This window comes from Rhinopithecus roxellana, chromosome 14, assembly GCF_007565055.1.
Source record: "Rhinopithecus roxellana isolate Shanxi Qingling chromosome 14, ASM756505v1, whole genome shotgun sequence".
Taxonomy (NCBI): Eukaryota; Metazoa; Chordata; class Mammalia; order Primates; family Cercopithecidae; genus Rhinopithecus; species Rhinopithecus roxellana.
Window position 1 is genome coordinate 102,258,853 of NC_044562.1, and position 27,765 is coordinate 102,286,617.

Sequence of the window (27,765 nt, forward strand, 5' to 3'; positions counted from 1 at the left end):
CATAATTTCTTAATTGCTGAATTTTAAGACAGGGTCTCATCCTGTCAGCCAAGCTGGAGTGCAGTGTTGTGATCTCAGCTCAATGCAGCCTCTGCCTCCCGGGCTCAAGTGATCCTCCGCCTCAGCCTACCGAGGAGCTGGGACCACAGGCAGATGCCACCATACCCGGCTAATTTTCATATTTTTTGTAGAAAGGGTTTCACTATGTTGCCCAGGCTGATCTCGAGCTCCAAGCTCAAGTGATCCGCCGGCCTCAGCCTCCCAAAGTGCTGGAATTACTGGTGTGAGCCAGTGTGCCTGGCCCTAAAATGTTTTCTACCCATCAAAGCATCATAGATGAGCTTAGAAAATGTAATTTTGTCAATGTCAATTGCCAATTTCCCTAAATGTTACGCTAATGTTTTTTACATTCAACCCTTCGAAAAAAATCGAAAATTTATCTACGTTATTTAATCTATGTAACAGGTGTTAATAAATGCTAAGAGGATATATTGGCATATACATTTTTACTAAAGAAGACATGGCGCGGCCGGGCTCAGTGGCTCACACCCGTAATCCCAGCACTTTGGGAGGCCGAGGCGGGCGGATCACGAGGTCAGGAGATCTACACCATCCTGGCGAACACGGTGAAACCCTGTCTCTATTAAAAATACAAAAAAAAAATTAGCCGGGCGTGGTGGCGGTGGACGCCTGTAGTCCCAGCTACTCGGGACGCTGAGGCAGGAGAATGGCGTGAATCCGGAAGGCGGAGCTTGCAGTGAGCCGAGACGCGCCACTGCACTCCAGCCTGGGCGACAGAGCGAGACTCCATCTCAAAAAAAAAAAAAAAAAGACATGGCACAATTGTTCATATTTTTCTAAATAACTATTTAATTTTTTTCTTGTATAATTACAAATCACCTACAATAACTAGAGGATCTTCTACAATGTTAAAAAACCATGTTGAAGAAAATAAATACTGGCAATAACTGGGCTTGCCTTTGTCATTAATATTTTCCTGATGATGATGCCATCCAGAGAGACAATAAAAAGATTCTCTATTTCCTAATTTCTGCATCAGCAAACATCATACCACCCATTACATCAATCATTGGCAAATTTTATCTGTATCATTGGTTCAAAGGAACAATGTTATTGGCTTAGTCTCCAGAAAGTTAACTTTTGATTATCTGCCTCATATTTTCCCATATTTAGCTCATCTGTGACAAATCTTAATTTCAGAGATATTAACAGCTGAAATCTACAAAACTCTGCTCAATTACATGCTTCATTAACCTCTTACTCCCCAGAAAATTAGGATTCTTGCAATTGATTATTTGCTTCATTGACCCCTCTCCTTTCACATTTTACGGTTATTTTTTCTGAATCCTGAATACAAGTAAAAAAGGCCTTTGAAACCTAAGTAACTACTGTGCTCTTTGAGGGAAAATTCCAATAGAAAAGAGGAATTCTGATCGTAATAATATGTTTGATTTATTAGTCTGATAGATGAATTGTGAAATGGATGCAAGGAAAATCTTCGCAGATATCTGTATGCAATCTTTGAGCATTTTGACAGCTGAACTTGATTTTTATAATAGATATCTTTAGTTTACTTCTAAACATCCAGTACAATCATGTTCAACTTTTAGGAACAGATCACATTTTGCAGACACATGTACATATACATGTCTATACATAAAGTTGCTAAGTCTCCTTAGATAGTTTTTGGGAGTTTGGACAGAAGTTTCTATTGGCTTATATTTGGAGCTATTGGTCATGCCTCTAAAAATGTATGGCATGACGTATAAGAGACATAAGATCCCCAATGGAAAAATTATTTTGCTTTTAGTTGATCATTTGTTCATTTGTATGTGATTGATTGTCTACATTTTGCTAGAGATGGCATAAAGTATAACTCTTGGTAAAATATTTCTCAGGACAAGTCAAATTATCATTTAAAAAGTATGACATCCCTAGTTATTTATTTGTTGTAACATTTGCATACTACTGTTTAGAATCACTTGATGGTCAGTTGTCTCTTACTGTAGAGAAAGCAAAAGTGAGTTCAAACTGCAGAAAAATAAAATGTTAATTGTAAAACAAAACAAAAATAAAAGTGTCTCAATAATAAAGGTTATTAAATATTGAAATGAATTTCCCAGTAAAGCTGCAAAAATGTCCTCTTTAAAAGCCATACTTTAGAAGTATTTGTGAGGTTTGATATAAATAAATGACAATCTAGGTAATTCCCCAACGTTTTAGACACATTCAGAACATATCTCTTTGATTGTGTTAGTGAATGCATCCTTAGAAATATTACAATGATGTAGGTAAGCTGAACAAAGGGCTAGAAACTAGTTTCCAATATTATTGAGATTTATTGGACAAATAATAATTGAATGCTGTATATAAATACCAGAACTTAGAAGGAATTAGCTGCAATGAAATCTAAAGCAAAATATGAGTGTGGAGTAATGACATTTATTACTTGTCTAGTGTTAACATTTCCCCACTTGCACCCAAATATTTATTGACAAAAAGGACAAATGATGGATTAAATAGAAAACTTCAGTGATCATTCATTCTATCAAACCTGCATATGAAACCAAAGATCACATACTTACATATTTTCATGTATAGAAGAATAATTGTATCACTTATTTACAGGCAAAGGTTTTAGAGAGTAAATCTCTGAAATAATGTATTTTAAATATAAGATTCTTAAAAATGTTTACTAAAAAATAAGGTACAATTATTTTTCAAAAATTTTTACATATTTTTGAACAAAAGATTGTTTCTTACTAGTAAGTCTCTCTTTGTTTAACTGTAGACAATTTATTCTTGAGTAGAAAGTTGTTTAATACTGACAAGAAGTTACTTATTCTAATTTCAAGCCCTCAGAAAGAATTCCACTGGCATGAAGAGAGAATTTTGTCTGATTTATTGTAAAATATCTACCAAAAAAAAAAAAAACACACACACAGTCTTCTTGAGTCTGGACCTAGTATCTAACATACATACAAAACGTCAATTGTTTAGAATATATGTATGTATTTAAATAATGTTTAGTTTAAAAATTAATATACATAATAAAGGAAACTAACTTCTACCTCAGTATAAGAAGTTATCTAGGGCTTTAGTAAACAGTGGATGTGGATATGTTTTTAAAGTTTTGAAATTGAATGATATTAATCAGCCACCCAGAAAAATGAATAATTGAATTTTTGGAAAAAGAGTTACTTTAGATTAAAAATAATAATATTGGCAAGATACATTAAAAATAAAAATCTTACATAGACCGACTTTACTGTGACATTTTGGAAAAAAGAGTTGGAAAATTATTCAATCACAATAAATGAGTTGAGTTCTGAGATAGCATGGGTGCTGTGCTGGTGGGTGAAAACTTGACTTGTTAGGAGTCCATTATGTCCCCTTTGCTATACTTAGTGGCAGGACTAGAAAACAAAGTGCCTTGCTTCAATGCACTGCAAAATGACTCACCTCTTTTTATATCTTATTTTCATTATGTGTTTGTATTTTATAACAGTAACCACATTTTGCCATCTACTGAGCTTTTATTCTCTTTTTAGTTGCTTTCAAGACTAACAAACAGACAATATTTTTCTAATACCAGTGAAAAGTTCAAGAAATACCATCTAAGAGACAGTTTTTTATCTCTAGTTTTTACAATTGTTGTGAATAGATTTATGGATAGTTGCATTTATTATATTTTCAAAAATAACATTTAGATTTTCATAATGTCTGGGTTTTACATGAAATTAGATGTGCTGGGAGATAATTATGCATTCTGAAAACAATTATACTCAGATTCTGATCTTAGCAAAATATAATAAGGTAGTTGTTGGTCCTGTTTCTCACTTGCAGGTAACATAAAGATGGCCCATTAAACTAAACAATGAGGCTAAGGGTTTAGAACAAATTGGCAGGAGAAGATTGATAATTATTAAGTCTACTCTGTCTTAGATTTTAGTGCAATCACTTCTTTCTATTCTGCAATCTGGGGAAAGACACCTTAAGTTTTTAAAGCAATATTAAAATAATAAGCAGGAAAGAGTTATTACAATACTAAGCATCATCTACAAGATGTGTTATGCACAACTGTAGCTAACAACGAATGCCCAGGTGTGTTAGCCACAATTTGATAACAATAGAAGTAAGGCAAGGCATCTGTTACATTGTCAAGCCAGCATATGTAGTTATTCTGGTACATGTTACAGAATTACAAGAGAATAGCTTTCATTCTTGAAGTCAATATTCACTCGTTCTTACAATGCAACTGAGAGATATAATTACTACTTAGTAATTTCTTCCCCTTCCCCCTCCTTTGTGGCTCTCTCATTACTTCTGCGATTATTTAGCATGAATACTGTCATACATGTTGAGATTTCAACATGTCCCATTTATCTTAAACTTTCTTTCTCCAGAAATGAGATCACTTGTATGTTATCATGTACATTATATTGTTTTATCTGCTTAGAGAACTTACTGTCATATAGATTTTAACTTCATTTTGATAGAATGCTAGAAGAATCATCAGAGATTTCTTTGGAAAGAAGGCAAAAAGGAAGCTTGCATGCATAGCAGATTTCATTGCTTTTCTTATTATCATAACATCATTTTTGCTCTACCATCTTTTCAACCAGCAGAGTCATTAGTACTTATTATCACAACATGTTATAAAAACAGCTCATTTATTTTAAAGCTTTTCACTTCATTTAACCAACTATTTGGAGAATTTTTATTATACTTCATTTACTTTGAGGGTCAGAAAGAAATTTTGCTCCAAAAACAAGAAAATGTTAACAATAATTCTCAAATATTTCTGATTTCTCACGATAAGTAAACAGAACGTAGAATTAAGAGGAAAAATAAACATAGGAAGCTGAGTTGTGTAGAAACGGTGAAATGTTGAACCAGGGTGACTCCTACTATCTGAGCAGTTAGTTTGCCTACATGAAGTCCCTGTGTTTCAATGTCCCTGCCATTTCCCGAGGGGAGCTGCAAGGCCAGTATGGAAAGGCCCCCACTTGTGATTCCAGATATCTAAGTATTGCATTTAAAAAGGGTGGAAGCTCTTTGAACCCATTTCACAACATAGAGTTCCTGCTTATAGATGGAAAGCAAAATGTAAAGGATGTTTAAATAGAAACACAGAGTTCCTGTTTATTGGGTATTATCTATAACTCTGTAAGGTTGGCCTTATTATTTATATTCACAGATGAAGAAACTGAAGTATAAGATTAAATGAATAACTTGTCCAAGGGGACACACTGGTATGGAGGCAGAATTCAAACATAAGTTTGTCTGTTCCAAAGTCCTAGCACATAACTGATAAGCTAAATATTAATAATACATATATTAGAAAGTTTGCTTTTCTCTCAGGGATCCAGCCAATAATAATTTAAAACCTATATTCATTCATAGGGAAGAAATATACTTTTGAAACTATAAAGAAGAAAAAAAGCAAGCATCTTCATTCCACTCTGAAAAACAACTCAGTATTGGAGACAGAGAAGACTCATCTCTCTAAACATCCCCAAATGAGCAGAGACCAGAGTCCAGTTATGATAAATACGTGTCAGCTACACAAGCTCCTCTCACCTTTAAAGGGTTCCAATACTAACAGAGAATAATTCAGAGAGACTAAGTGATCCCCTTTCCCTTGTGATCACAAGAAATTGTAGACACTTATTAGAACATTTTTTTAAAGACAAGGTCTTGCTCTGTTGCCCAGGCTAGAGTGCAATGGTACAATAATAGCTCACTGCAGTCTTAAATTCCTGGGCTCAAGTGATCCTCCACCTCAGCCTCCAGAGTAGCTGGGACTACAGGCACCCACCACCATACCCAGCTAATTTATTTTATTTTATTTTATTTTATTTTATTTTATTTTATTTTATTTTAATTTTTTGTAGAGGCCGAGTCTCACTATATTGCCCAGGCTGGTCTCAAACAGCTGGGCTCAAGCGATCCTACTGCTTCAGCCTGCCAAAGTACTGGGATTATAGGCACAAGCCACCACACCCAGCCAGAACATTTTAATGAAAAAGTTTTTGTTAATATTTAGTGCTCCTTTGTCATCATCAATATTAATACATAGGGTGTGGTAGTTATTCCATGTGCTATTTCTTCCATTAAGATATAAGTGCTCTTAACATAGTTGGATGGGCTTTGGGAAATAAGCAGCAACAATGAACAGACAAAATGACTCAATAATTGATTGGGAAACACCATGTAACTATGGAATAATTATATGCCCTGTGAATTATATAGTACTTATAGTTGACATTATTTAGGAAACCTAAGAAATGAGCTTGTAATTGGTACTTAGCAGATTTGAAGTCCAAACAACCAGTTAAGTGTCCTGTTATTATATCGAAGTATCCTATCATTAGATACCTGGTCAGTAATAATCACCCAATTAGTTACACATATCATAACCAAAAGCAAAATGCAATTATAATATCACTGGGACATCAAGAAATAATTTCTCAATTTAGCACGTTTAGGAATAAAAACATGCATTTAAATGTAGTGCCTAATTCATGCATGCGATCATCCAATAAGTGTTCCCACAGTTATGGGAAGAAGTGGCTTGACTGGCTCCTCATTATCCAGATCCTTTACAACTCAAATGTCAGCTCCTCAGCAAGGCCCTTCTTGGTCTTCATTTTTAAAGCCATTTCTACCCCAATCTACGCCTCCAAATACCCTCTATCATATTTCTGTGCTTACTGTCATCATGTCACTTTTCTCTCTCTGAAATTAATTATTTATTTTTTAAAAATCTCTCTCTCCTCAGTAGAGTACGATCTTGTTTTCTCTTCATTAGATTAGACACGTTGTCTATTAAATAACTGTCTCTATTAGGAAAGTAACCATGTCTGTTTGTTTGACACTGTAATCCCAGTGTGTGGCCTTAGTAGGCACACAGTAACACACTAGAATTTATGTTGGTGAATAAATGAGTCACTGAGGACTTATGCAAGGCACTTAGAACATAAAACAAGACAGATTCTCTTCTGCGTGGGTCTTGCATGCCACAATACTGAATTAATGTGTCATGCACTTTCGAAGTATTTTCCAAAGTGGGTATCATATTTTTTTAAAAAAAAAAAGAACTAAGTTTAATACTGAATTTAAATAGACAGTCATCCTTAATGCTATCATATTGTCTTAACCTGTTTTTGTCCACTTTGCTTCACATGAATGTACTTTGAGTTGTTTACCAACTGTTTCTGACTGTGTACATTTATTTCTACAGACAACAACATTAATTGGTCTTTTGAAGACTGCCCGGCTCCTACGTCTTGTGCGCGTGGCCAGGAAACTGGATCGATATTCAGAATACGGCGCTGCTGTTCTAATGCTCTTAATGTGCATCTTTGCCCTGATTGCTCACTGGCTGGCTTGCATTTGGTATGCGATTGGGAATGTAGAAAGGCCTTATCTGACTGACAAAATCGGATGGTTGGATTCCTTAGGACAACAAATTGGGAAACGTTACAATGACAGTGACTCAAGTTCTGGACCATCCATTAAAGACAAATACGTCACAGCACTTTATTTTACCTTCAGCAGTTTAACCAGTGTAGGATTCGGGAATGTGTCTCCTAACACGAATTCGGAGAAAATCTTTTCAATTTGTGTCATGTTGATTGGCTGTAAGTAGCTTTCTCTTCTGTTGTCTATTAGGATAGAATAATACCTTGAAATTAATATTTCTGCAATATTTAGAGTCAGGCAAAGAAAAAATTACAGAAAATTGAGGAGATAATGGGATTACATATATGGGGACTGTATTCCATCAAATCTGATTCTCTCTGTGAAGTGGAGACACCAAAATGGTCTTTCTGAACCTTAGGGAACTATGGGCATAAAATTGGAGCAACATGGTTTCAGGAATTGAAACTTGCAGTCCAGTGTTACTGCTATGAAAACAGTATCTGTAATTTATTACCAATGATTATTTTCTATTTCAAGCTGAGGCTAGATTAGAATGGGAAATTCTCATTTACACTACGTGATAGGTAGATAGATAGATAGATATAAAAAATGTTAACCGGCCGGGCGCGGTGGCTCAAGCCTGTAATCCCAGCACTTTGGGAGGCCGAGACGGGCGGATCACGAGGTCAGGAGATCGAGACCATCCTGGCTAACACGGTGAAACCCCGTCTCTACTAAAAAGACAAAAATAAAAACTAGCCGGGCGAGGTGGCGGCGCCTGTAGTCCCAGCTACTCGGGAGGCTGAGGCAGGAGAATGGCGTGAACCCGGGAGGCGGAGCTTGCAGTGAGCTGAGATCTGGCCACTGCACTCCAGTCTGGGTGACAGAGCGAGACTCCGTCTCAAAAAAATAAATAAATAAATAAATAAATAAATAAATAAAAAATGTTAACCATGTATATCATCACAACAATTATTCTGTAAACTAATCTTTCATATGCATGTGTATGTGTATATATACTATATATAATATATAATATATTATATATTATATAGTAATATATAGTATATATACATATATTATATAGTATATTATATATTGTAGTATATAGTATATATACACATATTATATATGTATATATTATATAATATATTATATATTACAATATTATATAATATATTATATTACATATGCATATGTAATATAATATATAATACATTATATATTATATATACATATATAATATATAATATAGATGCATGCAACATACTCATACCTATTTATACATAATATACATGTAATTTTCCCCTGTCATTGACTAAAAATTTCTTTTCCTGTGACATTATGTCAAGATCTAAGTGACTGGTCAATGTCATGAGCATCATTCGTAACAGATATTCTTTGGAATTAAAAAAGCTTTGTTAAAAGATGTTTTAATATTAACATGTGTATTTTAATAACACCGTGGAACCACTGAAGGTGAACTTGCTGTTTCCAGGCAGCAATTAGCAAAAACATAAAAGCATGATGGTTTTTTATTTTCATTTTTTTATCATATTTTTAAAAATAATTTCAACTTTTATTTTAGATTCAGGGAGTATGTGTGCAGGTTTGTTACATAGGTATATTGTGTGATGCTGAAGTCTGGGGTATGAATGATTCCCATCCACCCAGATCATGCTCATAGCCAATAGGTAGTTTTTCAGTCATTGCCCCCGTCCCTTTATCTCACTCTACTAGTCCCACATGTGTATTGTTCTCATCTTTATGTCCATGTGTACATAATGCTTAGCCTCCACTTAGAAGTGAGAACATGTGGTGTTTGGTTTTCTGTTCCTATATTAATTCACTTAGGATAATGGCCTACACTGCATCCATGTTGCTGCAAAGGATATACTTTTTTTTTTCTTTTTTATGGCTGTATAATAGTTCATATTGTATATGTACTACGTTTTATTTATCCAGTTTACTGTTGATGGGCATCTAGGTTGATTCCATTTCTACTTCAATGTGAATACGGCTGCAATGAACGTATAAGTACATGTGTCTTTTTGGTAGAACGATTTATTTTTCTTCAGGTGTATACCCAGTAATGGAATTGACAGGTCGAATGATAATTCTGTTTTAAGTTGTTTGAGAAACCTCCAAACTGCATTCCACAGTTGCTGGACTAATCTATATTTCCCTCAAGCAATAATAAATGCTTATATTCCCTAATATAAGCATTCCATTTTCTCCACAGCCTCACCATCATCTGTTATCCAGATGGTATTTCCTAGGTTTTCTTCTAGGATTCTTACGGTTTGAGGCCTTATATTCCAATCTTAAACCCATCTTGATTTAATTTTTGTAGATGGTGAAAGATAGGGGTCCAGTTCAACACTTCTGCATATGGCTAGCCAGCTGTCTCAGCACCATTTATTGAATAGGGCGTCCTTTATACATTGCTTATTTTTGTCAACTTTGTTGAAGATCACATGACTGTAGGTGTGCAGTTTTATTTCTGGGTTTTCTATTCCATTCCATTGGTCTATGTGTCTGTTTTTGCACCAGTACCATGCTGTTTTGGTTACTGTGGCCTTATAGTATAGTTTGAAGTTGGGTAATATGATGCTTCTAGCTTTGTGCTTTTTGTTTAGGATTGCTTTGGCTATTCAGGCTCTGTTTCACTTTCTATAAATTTCACAGTAATTCTTTTTTCTAATTCTGTGGAAAATGACATTGGTAGTTTGATAGGAATAGCATTGAATCTATAAATTGCTTTGAGGAGTATGGCCATTTTAACAATATTGCCTCTTTCAATTCATGGGCATGGAATGTTTGTCCATTTGTTTGTGTCATCTATGGTTTCTTTCAGCAGTGTTTTGTAGGTCTCCTTGTAGACATCTTTCACCTCCTTGGTTAGATGTATTCCTAGCTATTTTATTTTTTGACTATTGTAAATGTGATTGGATTCTGGATTTGGAACATTATTAGTGCATGGAAATGCTACTAATTTTTGTACATTGATTCTGTATCTTGAAACTTTACTGAAGACATTTATCATTTCTAGGATCTTTTTGGTTGTTTATAGGAATAGAATAATATTATCAGCAAAGAGAGATAATTTGACTTCTTCTTTTCCTATTTGGAGGCCTTTTATTTCTTTATCTTGCCTGCTTGTTCTAGCTAGGACTTCCAGTGCTATGTTGAATAGGAGTGGTGAGAGGCATCCTTATGTTGCTCCTGCTTAATGGGAATGCTTCCAGCTTTTTCCCATTCATGATATTGGCTGTGGGTTTGCAATAGATTGCTTTTATTATTTTGAAGTATGATATTTCAATGCCTAGTTTGTTGAGGGTTTTTAATCAGGAAAATTTTGGATTTTAAGCATGGTTTACTTCTAAAGATTCAAAAAGAACATCATCCTTAGAATGCATAGAAAGTTGAAAATAGATCCTGATAGTTGATTTTTAAATGTCAACATGATAATAAAATGTGCTTAGATAAATCCCTATTAATGAAACGTAAATAAATTCACCAAGTTTATTGTCTACTTTATATCCAACGTACTTTTCATAAGTTTTTATTTTAGTAGCATTTGTGTAAGCAAATAACATTACATTTCAATAACTATTAAGACATTCTACAAATTCAGTCCAAGTCTAGGCTGCAAACACAGAAGTAGCATTGTACCCAGAAAGAAATGGAAGTTGGATCTCCTAGAATAAAGTAGAAATATGTATTCCAGAGAGACTGAACACAGAGCAAACACAGTTCCAACCATTTTGTGATTACAACTACTAGTAAACACTTTATAGGGGTCATAGGTATCAAACAAGGAAAAACTTGGTCTTAATTAAACACGTATATAGCAGAAATATCTTTTTAAGAAAATAGAACCTGTATTTTGAAACTTAGAATTTTTAAGAAAGACTTTTAAAAATGTACTTGTTTAGCCAGTTCACCATTTAGTAATCCACACTACTTGTGAGGATTAAGTAAAATACGTAGTGCTATTTATCATGTGGATTTTTTTAAATTGAAGATATCTCAGTTCTTTACTTGCTCTACACCTAATCTCCATTCCCTCAATCAGGGAATTTTAGGCAATTTTCTTCCTTTGTCCTTCTTTCCTTCCTTTCTTCTTCCCTTCCTGTTTTTCTTTTTTAATATAGCACTAGACTATTTCTGTTAATATATTAAGAATGATACGTGTTTTCTGCAGATGAATTGTATCTTTTAAGAAAAAAGAAAATGCTCTAATCAAATTGGTTATAGTAGGATACACCCACATTCCACATACCATCATTTATTTGAATATAAGACTTGGTTCTATACACCTTAATCCAAATGGGATTATGTAAAGCTTTATGTCACGCAGGAAATACTTTATAGGTACTCCTGGAGAACTGCACCATGACCTATTATGTCATAAATAAAGAAAAGAGTAAAATTAAGACTTGAAATTTGGCAATAATAAGAATACTGAAATTTATGTACCCATTTGATGTATATAGGTGTATCTGCACATGATATTCTCAGTTCAATCTAACTATATTCTAAAATGATATGGTTTTATCTATGCCCATACTCCTCAGACCTTTTAGTGGCCTTATTTCAGCCTGAAAAAATAGAATAACAAAAAATGTGATTAAAAAATGTGTATATGCTAATTACAACTATTGTGGTTATCAGGTTGAACTTTCTCAGCGTCCTGAGTTTAACTCTAATCTTTATTCTAAAAGAAAAATTTGAAGCCAAGTTGTAGAAAACAAGGCAATCAACCTTCTATCTTATAGCAATATAATTTAAGGAAACTAAAAATAAAACATTAAATGCAAATAGTAAATATCTAATGCATATAGATTGTTACATGCATTTTGTAAAGCTGCTGTTTGCAGACAGTTTTTGTACTGCTGACCATGTACAGACTACAGTAACCAGATAATACATTTTAAAAGTGTGTATAACTCAAAATAAAAAAGGAAGACTGTGAAGTCATTAAATAATTGTAAATGTAAGTGATGCTCATATGTTTATACATGTTTTATAACATATAGCATAATTTTATATTTTAAATATTATAGATAGCATGTATATATTTAATTTAAAAAAAAACACATAAGCCAGAAAAATAAAGGCAAATGTACTCCATTTCTGACCTGCTTGATAAACATCTTGATTGGGAGAATTTCTTATTTTTGTAGCATGTAAAAAAAAAGTTACTGGAGTTCTGCTTCCAGTTATGATGGAGTTACTAAAACCTTACACTCCTTCTATTAAAAACAAACAGAAAACTGATAAAAATATATAAGACAATTGTTTTCAGGCACTGGAAAATTAACAGGGAAGTTTGATCCCTGAAAGAAAGAAAGCAAACCATATGGGCCACATGTTATCTTGACTTTTTTTCTGGAGGCACTTTCTGGACCACAGTGAACAGAGAAGGGAGAAATAACCTAAGCAGACCCCAGCAGTCTTACAGAGTTAAGAAAACAAGATCAGAGGTCATGGAGGCTAAGGTACTGCAATTTGCAAGACAGACAAGTGGAGAAGTAGTTATGGAAAAGAAAAGCCCCAGAAACCTACATAGGTATCCTTTTGAGTCTTCTGACGAATACTAAGTCACAAATGCATGGGGTAAAACTCCCCAAAATCCGGCAAAGAAATACCAGAAACACTGTAAGCTAAACAATTTCCAGAGCTCACATAGATGTGGGAGATTTTCAAATTTCAGCCAGCAGAATGGAAAACCCTTATTGAACATCCAGGGTATTTGGTAGAAATCTCAGGAAAAAAAAAAAAAAAAAATAGTGCTGTAGTACCAGGGCTAATCTGTCCCAAAAAAAAGCTTCAACAGAAAGCTTCAATAGGCACACGCTGATCCCCAAGTGGTTTAACTCTTGCAAGAACATCTAACTTCTTTTTAAGACAAAAAAAGTTACAAGCATTAAAGAAGTTTAAATTTATAGTGCCCAATATCTATTTAAAATTTGAGAGATAAGAAACAGAAAAATGTAATTCTTAATAGGAAAAATAAAATCAAGTAAAATGGAACCAGAATCTACAAAGATGATGAAGGCAAGCAAAAAAATATATATATATATTTTAAATAACAGCAGAAATTTTTTAATTTAAAAATAATGGTAGAATTTTTTCCAAAATTAATGAAAACTATAAACCACATATCCAAGAAGTCCAGTGAATCCCAAACAGGTTAAATATGTGTAAAACACACTGGTGCACATCATAATCAAATATTAAATGCTGCTGGAGAAAAAAAGACACATCATATACAAAGGAAAAAGATAATGTTGATAGATTTCTTATTAGAAATGATGAAGGCCAAAGACAAAGGAATAAAATTCTTATATTGCTGAAAGAAAACCAAAATCTGTCAACATAGAAATCTATGTTTAATTAAACTACTCTTCAAAAATGACAAAACCTGACATAATTCTTCATGAGCAGACTACAAGAAATGATAAAGTTCTTCAAGTGAAAGGAAAATTATACCAGATGAAAATTTGGATCAACACAAAAGAATGAAAAACTAGAAGTGGTAAATGTGTGAGTTAAAAAAAAAAAAAAAAGACTTTTTCCTTATTTCTAAATGTCTTCAAAAATAATTGACTTCTTAAAGCAAAAAATAATGTCAATGAATGTGCAGGTTTTATAACATATGGAGAAGGAGAAATTATGACAATGATAGTATCAAAAAGTGGGAAGAAGAAATAGAAATATATGTTGTTGTAAGGTTCCTACATCATTCATGACATGGTATTATGCTATTTAAAGTAGATGTTGACCAATTTAAAATGTATGTTATAAATCCTACAACTATAGCTAACAAGCCAACAGGAAAGACAAAATGGAATAATAACAAAATAACACATGTAAAATATTGTAGGAAATAAGTAAAAAAGGGAAACGCTGAAAACAAATAGCAAGATAGTATATTTAAACCCAAATATATCAATAATTGCATTAAATATAAATGATCTAAATGCTTTTGTTGAAATGGAGAAATTATCAGAGAGTATTTTAAAAAATGCTGTCTAAAGAAAACATACTTATAAAGAGTAAAAAAAAATGAAAAACAATGTTCATACAAATCCTAATCATAAGAAAATCTGAGGAACAGTATTAACTTCAGACAATGTAGTGGTATTAACTTTAGGACAAGTACTATTGCCAAAGATAAAATAGATAAATATAGCAATCCTAAATGTATAGGTACTCAATTACAGAACTTTAAATTACATGAAGGAAAAACTGATGTAACTGAAAGGAAAAATTGACAAATTCACAAGACAAATTCATAATTATAGTTGGCAATGTTAACACTGCTCTTTCAGTATTTTATAGAATAAACAGATCAAATGAATAAAAATATAGAAAACTTAAAGAATACTATCAGCTAAACTTGGTATATTGACAATTACAGAATACCAGCAGAATACATGCTCTTTACTAGCATATATGGAACATTTACCAGTAGAGAAGCCACATGCTGGGCTACAAAACAAGTCTCAATAAATTTGAAAATGCTAAAATCATACAAAGTATTTGTCTGATGATAGAGAAACCAGAAATCAACAATAGAAGAAGGAAGAGGAGAAGGACCTAGAAGATGAGGAGAAGGAGGAAGAGGACAAGGAGACAAGGAGTAGGAGAAAAAACTGCTAGATGTTTAGAAAGTCCCCAGATGTTTGGAAATAGGTTCCAAATAACTCACAGTTCAAAGAAGAAATCACATGGAAAATTACAAACTATTTTTAACTTAATGAAAATGAAAACAAAATGTATCAAAACGTGTATAGGGCACCTAAGGCATTTTTTAGAGATAAATCTATAGCTTTAAGTGTTTTTATTTTAAAAGGAGATCTAAAATCAAAAATCTAAGCTTGTATTTTAAGAAGCTAGTAAAAGGCAAGCAAATTAAAACCTAATACAACTGGAAGAAAAGAAATAATAGATATAAGAGCAGAAGGCAATAAAAATAGAAAACTAACAAGAGAGAAAAGTTAATGGAAGTAATTTTTAAAATCAGTAAAACTGATAAGCCTCCAACTAGACTAAAAGAGAGAACATAAGTTACTGTCCTGTATGAAAGAAAGATAATAACACAAATCTTATGGACATTAAAAGGATAAGAAAAGAACATTATAAAGAACAATAAACTTGACAATTTAGATCAAATGATAAAATTATTTGAATTATACACATTACCAAAACTGAAACAAACAAAAATAACCCTGAATCATACAATAAAAATTGATAAATTGGATTTCATCAAAATTAATAACTTCTACACTTCAAAAAACACCATTAATAAAAGGAATGGACAAATGGTATACTTGAAGAAAATATTTTCAATACCAAGATCAAAAAAGGACTTATATCCAGAATATATCAATAATTCTTATAAATCCATAATAAGAAGACAACTCAATTTAAAAATGGGTAAAGTATTTGAAAAGACAATTCACAAAATATACATGAATGACTAATAAAGACATGAAAAAAATGTTATTAATCATCAGGAAAATGAAAATTAAAACCCTAATGAGATATTACACATATACACTACAATGGTTAAAATTAAAGACTGACAAAACCAAATGCTGGAGAGGATATGGAACAACTAGTATTTTCATACATTGCTGGTGAGAATGTAAAATGATACAACTTTGAAAAACAGTTTGGCAGTTTCTTATAAAGTTAAACATACCACACAACTCAGCAATTCCACTCTTAGGTGTTTAAAAGAAATGAAAATATATGCCCACACAAAGACTTATATACAAATGTTCATGGCAGTTTTATTCGTAATAGCCAAAAACTAGAAACAGCAAGGTTTCCATCAACAGGAGAAGAGATAAACAAACTGTGGTACAGCCATATGATGCAAATCAATTCAGCAATTAAAAAAAAAATTACTGATACACACAACAGAATGATTCTCAAAAACATGTTGAGCAAAAGAAGTCAGTCACAAATGTACATAATGAATATGTACATTATGATTCCACTTATATAAAATCCTAGAAAATGCAAACTAATCTGTAATGACATAAAGGAGCTCAGTGGTTGTCTAAGGTCTGAAGTGAGTGGTTGCAAGCAACCAAGGAACACAAGGAGACTTTTAGGGTGAAGCAAATGTTCTATATCATGATTGTGTTTACAGGGGTGTATATATTTGTCAAAACTAATTGAATTATACCCTTAAAATAGATGCATCTTACATATAAATTAAAAATCAATAAAATTTATTTTATTAAGTTACAGAATTGTTTAAATTTATGTAGTAAGAATGCAGGTGTATTTGTCAACATGTTTCAGCTAATATTTTCTGACCAATCAAATGTATTAGTATGGTTACTATATCAGAATTAAGGTGTGGTGTGCTGAAGGAAGTTTTAAGATACACCTGTTTTATTTCTATAATACCTAAACTAAAGCAAACCATTTGGATGATAAAAGAACTCCCTATTTATAAAACTAAAAATATTGAGTTAAGGAGAGATGCCTAGATATCCATGGTCTGTCAACTTGCTTTTGATTGATATTTTTGCCAGTTGGGCATCAACTAAATAATATGTACAGAATATAAGTATTTTATTCTTCTCTCTAGCTTATAACCTCTAGCTCCATTTCCTTCCTAAAAAATAGGAAAAAGATTAATGTCTTTATTTTAATTTAAAAATTCATAATCACAGAATTTCCTAAAAATAGGTATCTCAGGTCACTTTTGGTCGTTTTTGTTTTTTTGTTTGTTTGTTTGTTTGTTTTTGAGATAGGGTCTCACTCTGTCACCCAGGCTGGAGTGCAGTGGCACGATCTTAGCTCACTGCAACCTGTACCTCCCCGGTTCAAACGATTCTCGTGCCTCAGCTTCCGGAATAGCTGGTACTACAGGCACACAGCAAGATACCTGGCTAATGTTTGTATTTGTTGTAGAGATGGGGTTTTGCCATGTTGCCCAGACTGGGTTCGAACCCCTCAGCTCAGGTGATCCACCTGCCTTGGCCTCCCAAAGTTCTGGGATTACAGGCGTGAGCCACTGCGCCCGACCATAAATTAGTCACTTATCTGTTCAACTATGTACTTACAATCTAGATTTTTTTTCATCTTGACAGCTAGTGGGAAATGCTTGTTTATGACTTAAACTAACATTTTGGTTAATTTTGATGGTAGAGATAAAACTCTACCATCCAAATAACATCTAATTTGCTAAAATCTATTTAATAAATAAGATTTTTTCCTTATCTTTCTTGATCATGTAATGGTTTAGGTAAAACATGTGTTTCTTGATCATGTGTGGTTTAGGTAAAAAAATATATATATATATAGCATTGATTTCGTGCCCTCTGATTAAACCTAATTCCTGAGCACGTGATAGGTATTTTGGAAACATAACATCACATGTGATCGTTTCCCCACTACATTTGGAATAAGTAAAGCGTGTTTTTCACATGAATGTCCTTGGATCACAGGAATCAATTTCTGGCAAATATTGTTAATTCTCTATTTAAAGAACGATTCATTTACTCAAAAACAATTTAGGCCCACCTTTTCTTCATGTAGAAGATACAATTCAAACATCTGCTCTGCCTTACAGAGGATTAATGTCTCTTATACATGCCAATTCAGCCTCACTAGAGATCTCCTGTATTAGTCTGGATGTCCAGAGAAGCAGAACCAAAAGATAGATATTGGAAAGACATATGTGTTTGAATATAGATAAAGATATAAAGAGATTTATCAGACGAAATTGGCTCACATGGTTGTAGAGGCTGAAAATTCTCAAGATCTGTACTCAGTAACTGGGTCTAGACCAGGGAGAGCCAATGATGTGGTTTCAGTCTGAGTCCGAGTGCAAGTCCAAAGGCTGGAGAAGACTTATATTCAGCTCAGACAGTCAAGCAGAGAGTTAATTCTCCTTTCTTCCCCTTTTTCTTCTATTCAGGCCTTCAATAAGTTGGATGTAGCCCACCCACAGTGGGGAGGACAAACTGCTTTACTTGTTTACTGACCCAAATGCTAATCTCCTCTGCAAACCCCTCACAGACACACCCAGAATATTTGTGTAACCAAATATCCATGCACACTGTGGCCCAGTCAAGTTGATATAAAATTAACCACCACATCTCCCCAACTTCCATCCCCTTAAATAGATAAAAACAAGGGGTCACTACTTTCCCTGGGACATTCTCTTACTTGGGATATCTATGGTACATAAGGATCTTGATAACCAAGCATGATAAGATAAGCGAACAAGGTGAGATGGAAAAGCAAGCAAGTGCCCAGGAAAACATACTAGTTTAAAACATGGCCAGAATCTGGCCAAAGCCTACTTTGGAAATGATTAAGTGGTTTACAGAAGCAATTGTTTGTAAACTTTGTTTGAGGAAACAAATGTGTCATTTGAATTTACTTTAATTAAACACTTCAAACTCTTTTGTTGTTGCTGTTTTCCCCACCCTGGTATATAGCTATTCCAGTGACTTAAACATATGTTACCATATCTCTCAGTTTCTGATAGATACCCAAAGATCAATATTCAGATTTTATATCATGATGTGACTTTCTGTACAGAGAATAGCATTTATTTTTAGGATTATTAGAAATGAATACAAATATAAAAAAGAGAGAAAGTGCTTAAAGAGCTTATTTTAAATCATGAAGATTTAGTGGAAGAAGCACCAATACAGATATTCTTCCTAAATGCTGATTATATAGCAAGGGATCTCATAGCAGTTTCTTCCCATAGACGAAAGAACAAAAATGTATTCTATTTTTTCCCTACAAAAATGAAGCTATGTGAATTTTTCTAAGCCAGAGATATGTTTCTTATGCAAAAATACTATGAAAATGAATTGGAATAGATTAAAAACTGTATACAAATTAACACTCCAAGGAAACTGGGTTTCTTAAAAGAATTTGTTATCCCTTAACAAACCTAATGTATTCAAAATAATCTCAAATTTAATAATAGATTTTTCTTCTACAAAGTTAGATTTGAGGCTGAGAGGCAGAAATAAGTCACAATTTAAAACTAATATGTTAACTCCAATTCAAAAAGGGTTTTTAAATCCCTAAAAGACACTTTTGCCTCATATTTTTTTCAAGAAAATGTATTTATGGTGAGCCATGACATGCCTTTTTTTTAAATGAAAGGGTTTATTTCAAATGCATTTCTCTCTAGTCAATGCTCCCAGCCACAAGCTGATATTATAAACAATGTGAGTTTTCACTTTCATTTAGAATCCATGATGAATTTGGATACTTTCCCTCTCCAGCTTTATCACTAAAATTATGAAATGTAAAGCAGTTTTAGTTTAACTTCTTTTTTTCCCCGTGATCCAATGGTAAATCCTCACTAGACTGAGATAATCAAAATCCTCATGCTTGATACTCTAACAATATATAACATGCCTATGTTTCCCCCATAACTTTGTTTTTTATCCAATCCAGCACTAATGTATGCAAGCATTTTTGGGAATGTATCTGCAATTATCCAAAGACTATACTCGGGAACTGCCAGGTACCACATGCAGATGCTGCGAGTAAAAGAATTCATTCGCTTTCACCAAATCCCCAACCCTCTGAGGCAACGTCTTGAAGAATATTTCCAGCACGCATGGACTTACACCAATGGCATTGACATGAACATGGTATGTATGTCTGTTTTCCAAAATGAAAGTGCCACGGGCATTATAGTGATAGCCAAAATGGAATAAAAGCCAGAATCACCAGCTTTGAACCCCTTGCTTTTGTTTTCTTCTCTCAGATGTGTATTTTCTCCCCTGGAGATAGTCTCTCATTCTCAATTCATGGCATTGCATGGTGCTATATCTAGTTATACTGTGTGGCAAAGGCATTATAACATGATGCAAACTGATATAACTGTGTGTAGTAGAGTTCCCACTTCTGGTGAGAGACAGCATTGCTTTAGCTGGGACTTGGGTTTTTACTGCATGGCCTCATTGCCAACACCCCCCAAAAATAGTTGGATCCAGTTGCAATAAGGTTTGGCAAGTAAACAGTAATAATTATGATGCCCCCAAACAGAGATCCCAGGTTAACACACTTTAAAAGACAGGAAATTGAAAACTTATAGGAGAGGTCAGGGAGCTTAAGTATACATAAGCATTTTCTGATAGGAAGTTTCACACTTTTAAGAATTTTTTTTCTATATTTTAAACAATCTACGCTGTGCCCTTTTACACCTGGTTTAATGCATCTTTCCTTTCAAGGGGGGAAATATGGATCCCTTCACATTTTTCCTTCACCTTTTAAGCAAATTCAACATCAACAATCACCTGTCATAACTTCCCTTCCTGTATCACTGCTCAAAACTTTTAATGATGTTAATCAACAATTTTAATGATATTAATGTAGTCCAAAGACCTCTTTTTATTATTAGGAGAAGTGCCCACTTTCTTTTACCTTGCAATTTGGCTATAAAGGCTGGTTGCTAAATAAATTATACAGCAAATCCAAATTCGATGATGTATCATAGAGCGCCAGAAGCAAAGGAATAAAAATATGGTGGCTTCCCATATGGCTACTCCTCCACTGGGCAAGGACCCTGTTTCTAAGAATTTCTCAGAAAATAAAAGCACTCACATTTAATTATGTCAATTGCATGAAACAATTTTTGTGTAAGTGAGCCTGTACAATTTAAAATGGTACTTTCTCTTTAACCAGTAATACTTTAATGAAGAAAGAAGGGTTCAAAATTAACAGGAATGGTGCAGAAAGCACTGCAAATATTACCCAATTTGAAAGTAATATTTATATATGGATAAGTTTATCATAGCTGTGTGTGATGTATTTGATTGAGAAGGACATGCCATGACAAAAATGTTAATTTGAAGAGCTAATCAAATGAGCACTTTTCACGCAAAACCCCATGAGTCATTTCTAATCATCCCAAAGTTCCTTGTGGAAAATTCATTTGTAAATTGATCCCCCAAAGGAACACTTTAATCTCACAAGAAAGAGCACCTACATGTTGATCACTTTTCTATATTTCCATCACTGTTATTGTTTAACAAAGGTGTCAGCATTCAAAATCTTTTGGGGACTCTCTGCTGCTGGGTTGGCTGAAGCAGTGTCAAGAATTTTTAATCAAAACACATCATTCATTTTTTGTTGTTCCATACTGCCAGATTATTTCAAAAACAGTAGCAAAACAATTATTTTACCCCCCTCCATGTAACTCTAGTTTTGTGACCTTTTTTTGTGATAAAGTCGATTTTGTGACAACTATTTACCTTTCATTGTTTGACTCTATTACCTATGAATATGGTTTATATACCACTTGCCTATTTACAATGTACTTATGAAAGATTTATCTCTTTCCTGTCTGCTTCACACCTTAATAAATGGAATCACAACACCCACCGGTAAGAACAGGAGGTATTTATATCCAATTTAATTCTCGTGTAAATTGTGGAGAACACCCTTGTTATCTGTCAGGTTTAGAGCTTGTTAAATGATTTCCAATGTCAGTTCTGATCTTTTCTGCATGACGTAGCTGAGGAAATACAAAGCAAGAAACTGGGGAAGACAACCTGGAAGAGGCCAAGTACAGAATAGAAATCCTTAACTTTAACAACGACTTGACCTCTAACAATATTTATATACAATTTCCCAGTCCCCATAAAAATTCACTTCTCTGCCCCTATCCCGACTCTGGTAAAGGCTATGGGTATACGGTTTGCATTAGATAATTGTCATAAATAAAATGTCATTCTCTTTCATTATCTTCTATTTTCATGATGTAGGTGTTTTTCTTTCCTCTCATCTGCATGCCTGTATTACATCGTCCTGGAGTGTGTGAGCTCTAAACCATGTGCCGCTGAGTCTTGCATGTGGTTTTGAGAGCTTGACTTTGCATGGACTTCTTGTTTGTGTACAGTGTCTACATTTCTCATTTTGTGACTGCAAAGTGAGTAAGCGAACTGCAAGATAACTCTGAACACTCAGCAAATGGAAGATGCTTACTTGTTAAGCACTACTTATGAAACAAAGTTGATTAGAGAAAAAACAACTATACCCTTAGACAATTGAGAGGTTAAAAAAATCAAAATGGATTTTTTTTACCTCCAAAACCACACTTAAAATCCCTATGTATTGTCAACTAAATTGTAATTTAATCGCAGTTTAAAATCATTCAAATTTATGTATTGTCACACATAAAAGCACACTAAACTTGTATTTTGCATCAGCATTACATGATATTTTAAGTATAACCTTAAATATAATTTATCATGAAACATTTCAGGTCATTTTCACTGTTCAACCACGTCCAAATGAAGTACAAGATACTCAATGACACGGTATTGATTGACCTAAAATTATTTTTATGAACAAAACCATTTGATTGTTTGATAGACCAAAAAAATAAGAAATAATTGACCTAAAAAGTGTGGCCATATCCTTTTGGTGTAAAAGCTATTGCCAGAATGTTTCAAAACTTAAAGCACTGTGGGAACAAGTATGGATTCCCTTTTAATTGAGCCAGATGGTTCAGAGTACAAAAGGAAATGGGCCAGAATAATGAAACCACTGAAAGAATCACAGTTTTTTGTTTTGTTTTTGTTTTTGTTTTGAGGCAGAGTCTTGCTCTATTGCCCAGGCTGTAGTGCAGCAGTGCCGTCTAGGCTTACTGCAACCTCTATCTCCTGGGTTCAAGCAATTCTCCTGCCTCAGCCTCCTGAGTAGCTGGGATAACAGGCACATGCCACCACAGCTGGCTAATTTTTGTATTTTTGGTAGAGATAGGCTTTCACCATGTTGGCCAGGATGGTCTCGAACTCCTGATCTCAAGTGATCTGCCACCTTGACCTCCCAAAGTGCTGGGATTATAGGCGAGAGTCACCACGCCTGGCCTAGATCATGTTCTTTTGAGAGTGATCTCATATTAGGAATAGTAAAAATCATATGAAAGATGTGCAGAAGTTAACTCTCTTAGAGGGAAAACTCTCTTCCCTCTACCTCCAACATTTTTAAATAGGAGTGAAGAGATACTTTTTTCAGAGTATTACTGATAGCATCTCAATGAATTTCTCCAAATCAAAGCTGTCTTCTGATATAGTCTGAGACTTTCTGAGCTTACCTAACACTGTTTTAGTTACAGCACTACCACAGTAATGAAAATCATCTTTCATGTCAGTGTAGAAGCAAGTGGCCTCACATCACACACACACACACACACACACACACACACACACACACACACACACAAAGAAGGACTCCAATGACCATGGTCCATGTATTTTTCTGGATGAAGAGAAATAAACTATTTAGGGCAGAGGCTACTCCTAAATTTAATATTATAATTGCATGGAATAAATGCCTGTATGAGCATTTAATGGGGAATTTACTCCTTACCTGAAAATAGCACCTCTGCCCCCACCAAATAATGCCCAGATAATATAAAAAATGCAGAATAGAGATTCAGAAGACTTAAAAACTAACTCTCAGTCTGCCACTACTCTTGGACAAGTCACTTAACCTCTCTGCAATTTCATCAAACTTGTTGTTTTCCAATATTTTTAAAGCACCAGAATTCAAATATGCTAAATGTGCAAAACCGTTATTGTGGGAGCTTTTCTGCTTGAGGATGGCAATTCTAACCTATCTGCTTCCCCATCCCCCAACTCAGGTACTCAGTAATCCAGAAACAGTTTTCATTTCTTTCATTTATTTTAGTAAGAAAAGGGAATAGTTCCTTTTTTTTTTTTTTTTTTTTTTTTTTTTTTTTTTTTTTAGCCTGGGACATTAATGGAGGAAATTTTGAGAGAAAGACATAGAAAGTGGTTGGAATAAGAGCCTAGGAAGAGATATAAACTCTCATCTGGGTGGATAGGTAAGTTTTTCTTAAAGACAGGCAGGAAAGAAAAGAGAAAGGGTGAAGGTATTAGCTTGCAGGGTTAGAAGGGAACTTGATGGTACTTCCATTGCATTGTTCAGTTTCCTAGGTCAAGCAGAGACTAGATGAATCCTGAAAAAGGAGGAAGTGCAAGATAGAAGTGTAGCTCAAGACAGGGAGAGATTTTGGAGCTTTTGAGTTAGCTTAATCGGCTTTAAAAAACTTAGGTCATAGTGAGATTTTGAGTGACACAGTATAGACCTGTAATGGACCGTATGAACAAAGCCAGTTAAAAGTGGAAAAGAGAATAATAAAGAATGTTGTAGGCCGGGCGCCGTGGCTCACGCCTGTAATCCCAGCACTTTGGGAGGCGGAGGCGGGAGGATCACGAGGTCAGGAGATTGACACCCTCCTGGCGAACACAGTGAAACCCCGTCTCTACTAAAAATACAAAAAAAAAAAAAAAAAAAAAATTAGCCAGGCGTGGTGGTGGGCCCTGTAGTTCCAGCTACTCGGGAGGCTGAGGCGGGAGAATGGCGTGAACCCGGAGGCGGAGCTTGCAGTGAGCCGAGATCGCGCCACTGCATTCCAGCCTGGGCGACAGAGCGAGACTCCGCCTGAAAAAAAAAAAAAAAAAAAAAAAGAATGGTATACTGTTTAATAGAAATTTATGTTGCTTGGAGCTGATGTGATTTCCAAGGAACATTTTAATAAAAATTTGACTTTCTTTACCTGCACAACTTTTAGTTTCTCTGTGATCTGTCAGAGTAGCCTCCACTACTAACACAGAGCTTATCTCTGCATGTACAGTCTAACACTACTCCATCAAAAACTGTGTTACAATCATTCTCTACACTTATTTAAAAGACTTCATCTGGGCCAGACCTTTATATTAAGATCACAGAGTGTTTTGATACACCATAGTGAAGTGTAATGGTGAACTCTTTCAGTTATGTTCAATTCAGCAACTCGGATGAAAACAATCCTTGTGACAATATACTCCATCAGAAATGTAAAAGCAAAATTTGCAAAGTAGCATGGCTTGCCTTCACTGTATTGCTTTCCTCTCCCTTACTTTTTTCTAATGATTTTTAATCTACTGATGTTGATAAATACAGTCCTTGACCTAGACTGATATGTGTATCATACAGCTGTAATAAAATTTTAGAAATATGATGCCCTCATATCCAGATAATCCTTCATGCATTTAAAAGGGGGCATAAAGATTGACCAAAACGTACATTTAAATGATAATGACCCACAGGACTGGCACACCTTTTGGTTTTCTATAAATAAACACCTAGTTACCATTTAAGAGTTGAATTAAAGTAATAGTTTTGCACAATGCACTTAAAAAGATGTTGTCATCTGCGTGTAGATTAGTTGACAGGAATTGCCTGGCTCTACAGAAACTGGGAATGTACTAAAATTTCACACTGGCAAGAAGTCTACCACTATGAACACACAAATTTATCACTCATGATCACCTACTGTAGCCAGCTCCTTAATAGCAGGTGCTTTTAAAAGGCAAAGTTCACTTGCCTTTCCTATTTTACACCAAGGCTACTTACCCTACAGTGCTTCAAAATATCACAAAGAACAAGAAAACAGCATCTGGAGCCCCCTGACATGAGCAATGTCAAGCTTAAGACAGGCATCTAATGTTTTCAGGTCACAAATGGTACATGCTCATCTTTCACAAGTGATGATGGTCACTTCATCGTGGTCTCCAACCATCATCAAGGAGGACTTATTTACAGTTGTAATCATGGTGCTTCTATGCAAAGTGAGTTCTTCAGTGGTAGGATCTGACCTTTAGCCCATTTGAAGTCTGGAAAAATAATGACAGTATGCCCTAGAGCCTTCCATACTATAAAAAGTCTACAGAAGCATTACACTGAGGTGGTGAACCTACTTTGATGCTTCAGTTTCTCTGTTTATTAATAATTTTACTCTTACAGTAGTTGGAAGGTGGAAATGATGTCTCAAATTGTTTTTTAAATCCTTAAAATAATGTTCCTATTTGAATAGAACTGTAGAGTGGAATTTCTTATGCTGAAGGGTATGATGTGTTTCAAAAAACTTTGGAGTGTTAGGAGCACAGGAATAACTCAACTCAATTCAGTTTCAGATCACTTGATAATCAACACAGGTTAAGCCATTAATAAAAAATAGAGATCATCAAAGTTCAGTTATAACATATTCTTTGGAAATATGATTTTAATTCTCTTTTCATTCAAATACTAGAATAACTCAGCATTTCTTAAACCTAATGGAATCAAAGCATCCACAATTTTTTTTCAAAAATAAAAGCCCAATATTTTCTTTAGTAGAAGACATACCCAGTGGACTGGGATTGATGTTATAAATGGATATGAAAATGGTCCACCCAATATGTCATATTTCATAATCATTTTTTTAAAAGTGAAAACATTCAGATGTAATTCATCTTAGACCAAATTATCATATAGCCTTAAAGCAGCAATAGCTCAAGAAATTTAGATATATTTTAATTGTTTTTCTCAGTTTAGACATATTGCAATCCATGTGGATGAGCGTGGATGGAAAAAATACATAATCATTACATGTTTCATGCCAGATATACCTAAAAAGAAATCTCCTTTACTTTGCATCTTGGGCTCCTATTATCCAGGTGAGCCACCCCCAGTAGAACTTTACGTTCACCTTAGGGACCATCTGATAAGAGCTTTCTTTATTGGGTTGGGGTGGGGGGGCATCACCTGTGATGATGCATTTTTAACACTCCAGAGCTATGCTGAATCATTTCCATATATGCTGTCATTCATTCTGCCCTCTCTTCTGTTAATCTTCTTAGATCAGTATGCTGTGCAACCCACACAAAGCTAAAACATGTCTGCGGTTAGGAAAACCGGCCATAGTGGGAAAATAAGCCAAAGACTCACTCTCCACAAAGGCTAAATTATTTTACTTGGATCATAGAGGTGAATCTCAAGCTATCATCTGATTCTGTGCTGTGAATAGAAAGGTGTGAGTGCTAGAAAAATGTGTTTTCCAAGATACGGATTTAGCCCAGAGCCTAACTATAATTTTATCTGTTTTGTCTATGAGCTATTCTTTTTTTAAGAGATGGAGTCTCACACTGTTGCCCAGGCTGGAGTGCAGTGGTAAGATCTCAGCTCATTGCAACCTCCGCCTCCCAGGTTCAAGCGATTCTCCTGTCTCAGTCTCCCCAGTAGCTGGTACTACAGGCACCTGCCACCATGCCCGGCCAATTTTTGTATTTTTAGTAGAGATGGGGTTTCACCATATTGGCCAGGCTGGTCTCGAACTCCTGACCTTGTGATCTGCACTCCTCAGACTCCCAAAGTGCTGGGATTACAGGCGTGAGCCACTGCGCCCAGTGTATGAGCTATTCTTAATATTTAATAGCAGGCAACACCACAGTGAGGTCAGAGAATTGTAAT

General features: G+C 34.5%; 1 protein-coding gene across 2 annotated transcripts in view; it reads left to right on the plus strand.

The window, feature by feature from the left end:
• KCNH7 (potassium voltage-gated channel subfamily H member 7) overlaps positions 1-27,765 on the plus strand; it is a 466,858-nt gene that overhangs the window by 392,167 nt on the left and 46,926 nt on the right. Inside the window, exons 8-9 of one of the 2 annotated variants that reach the window (XM_010361847.2) lie at positions 7,268-7,667; positions 19,912-20,111. In XM_010361847.2, coding sequence (XP_010360149.2) covers positions 7,268-7,667; positions 19,912-20,111 — 600 coding nt within the window. Of the gene's footprint in view, positions 1-7,267; positions 7,668-19,911; positions 20,201-27,765 lie in introns of those variants that run through there. The other variant, XM_010361848.2, reaches the window with a different exon arrangement.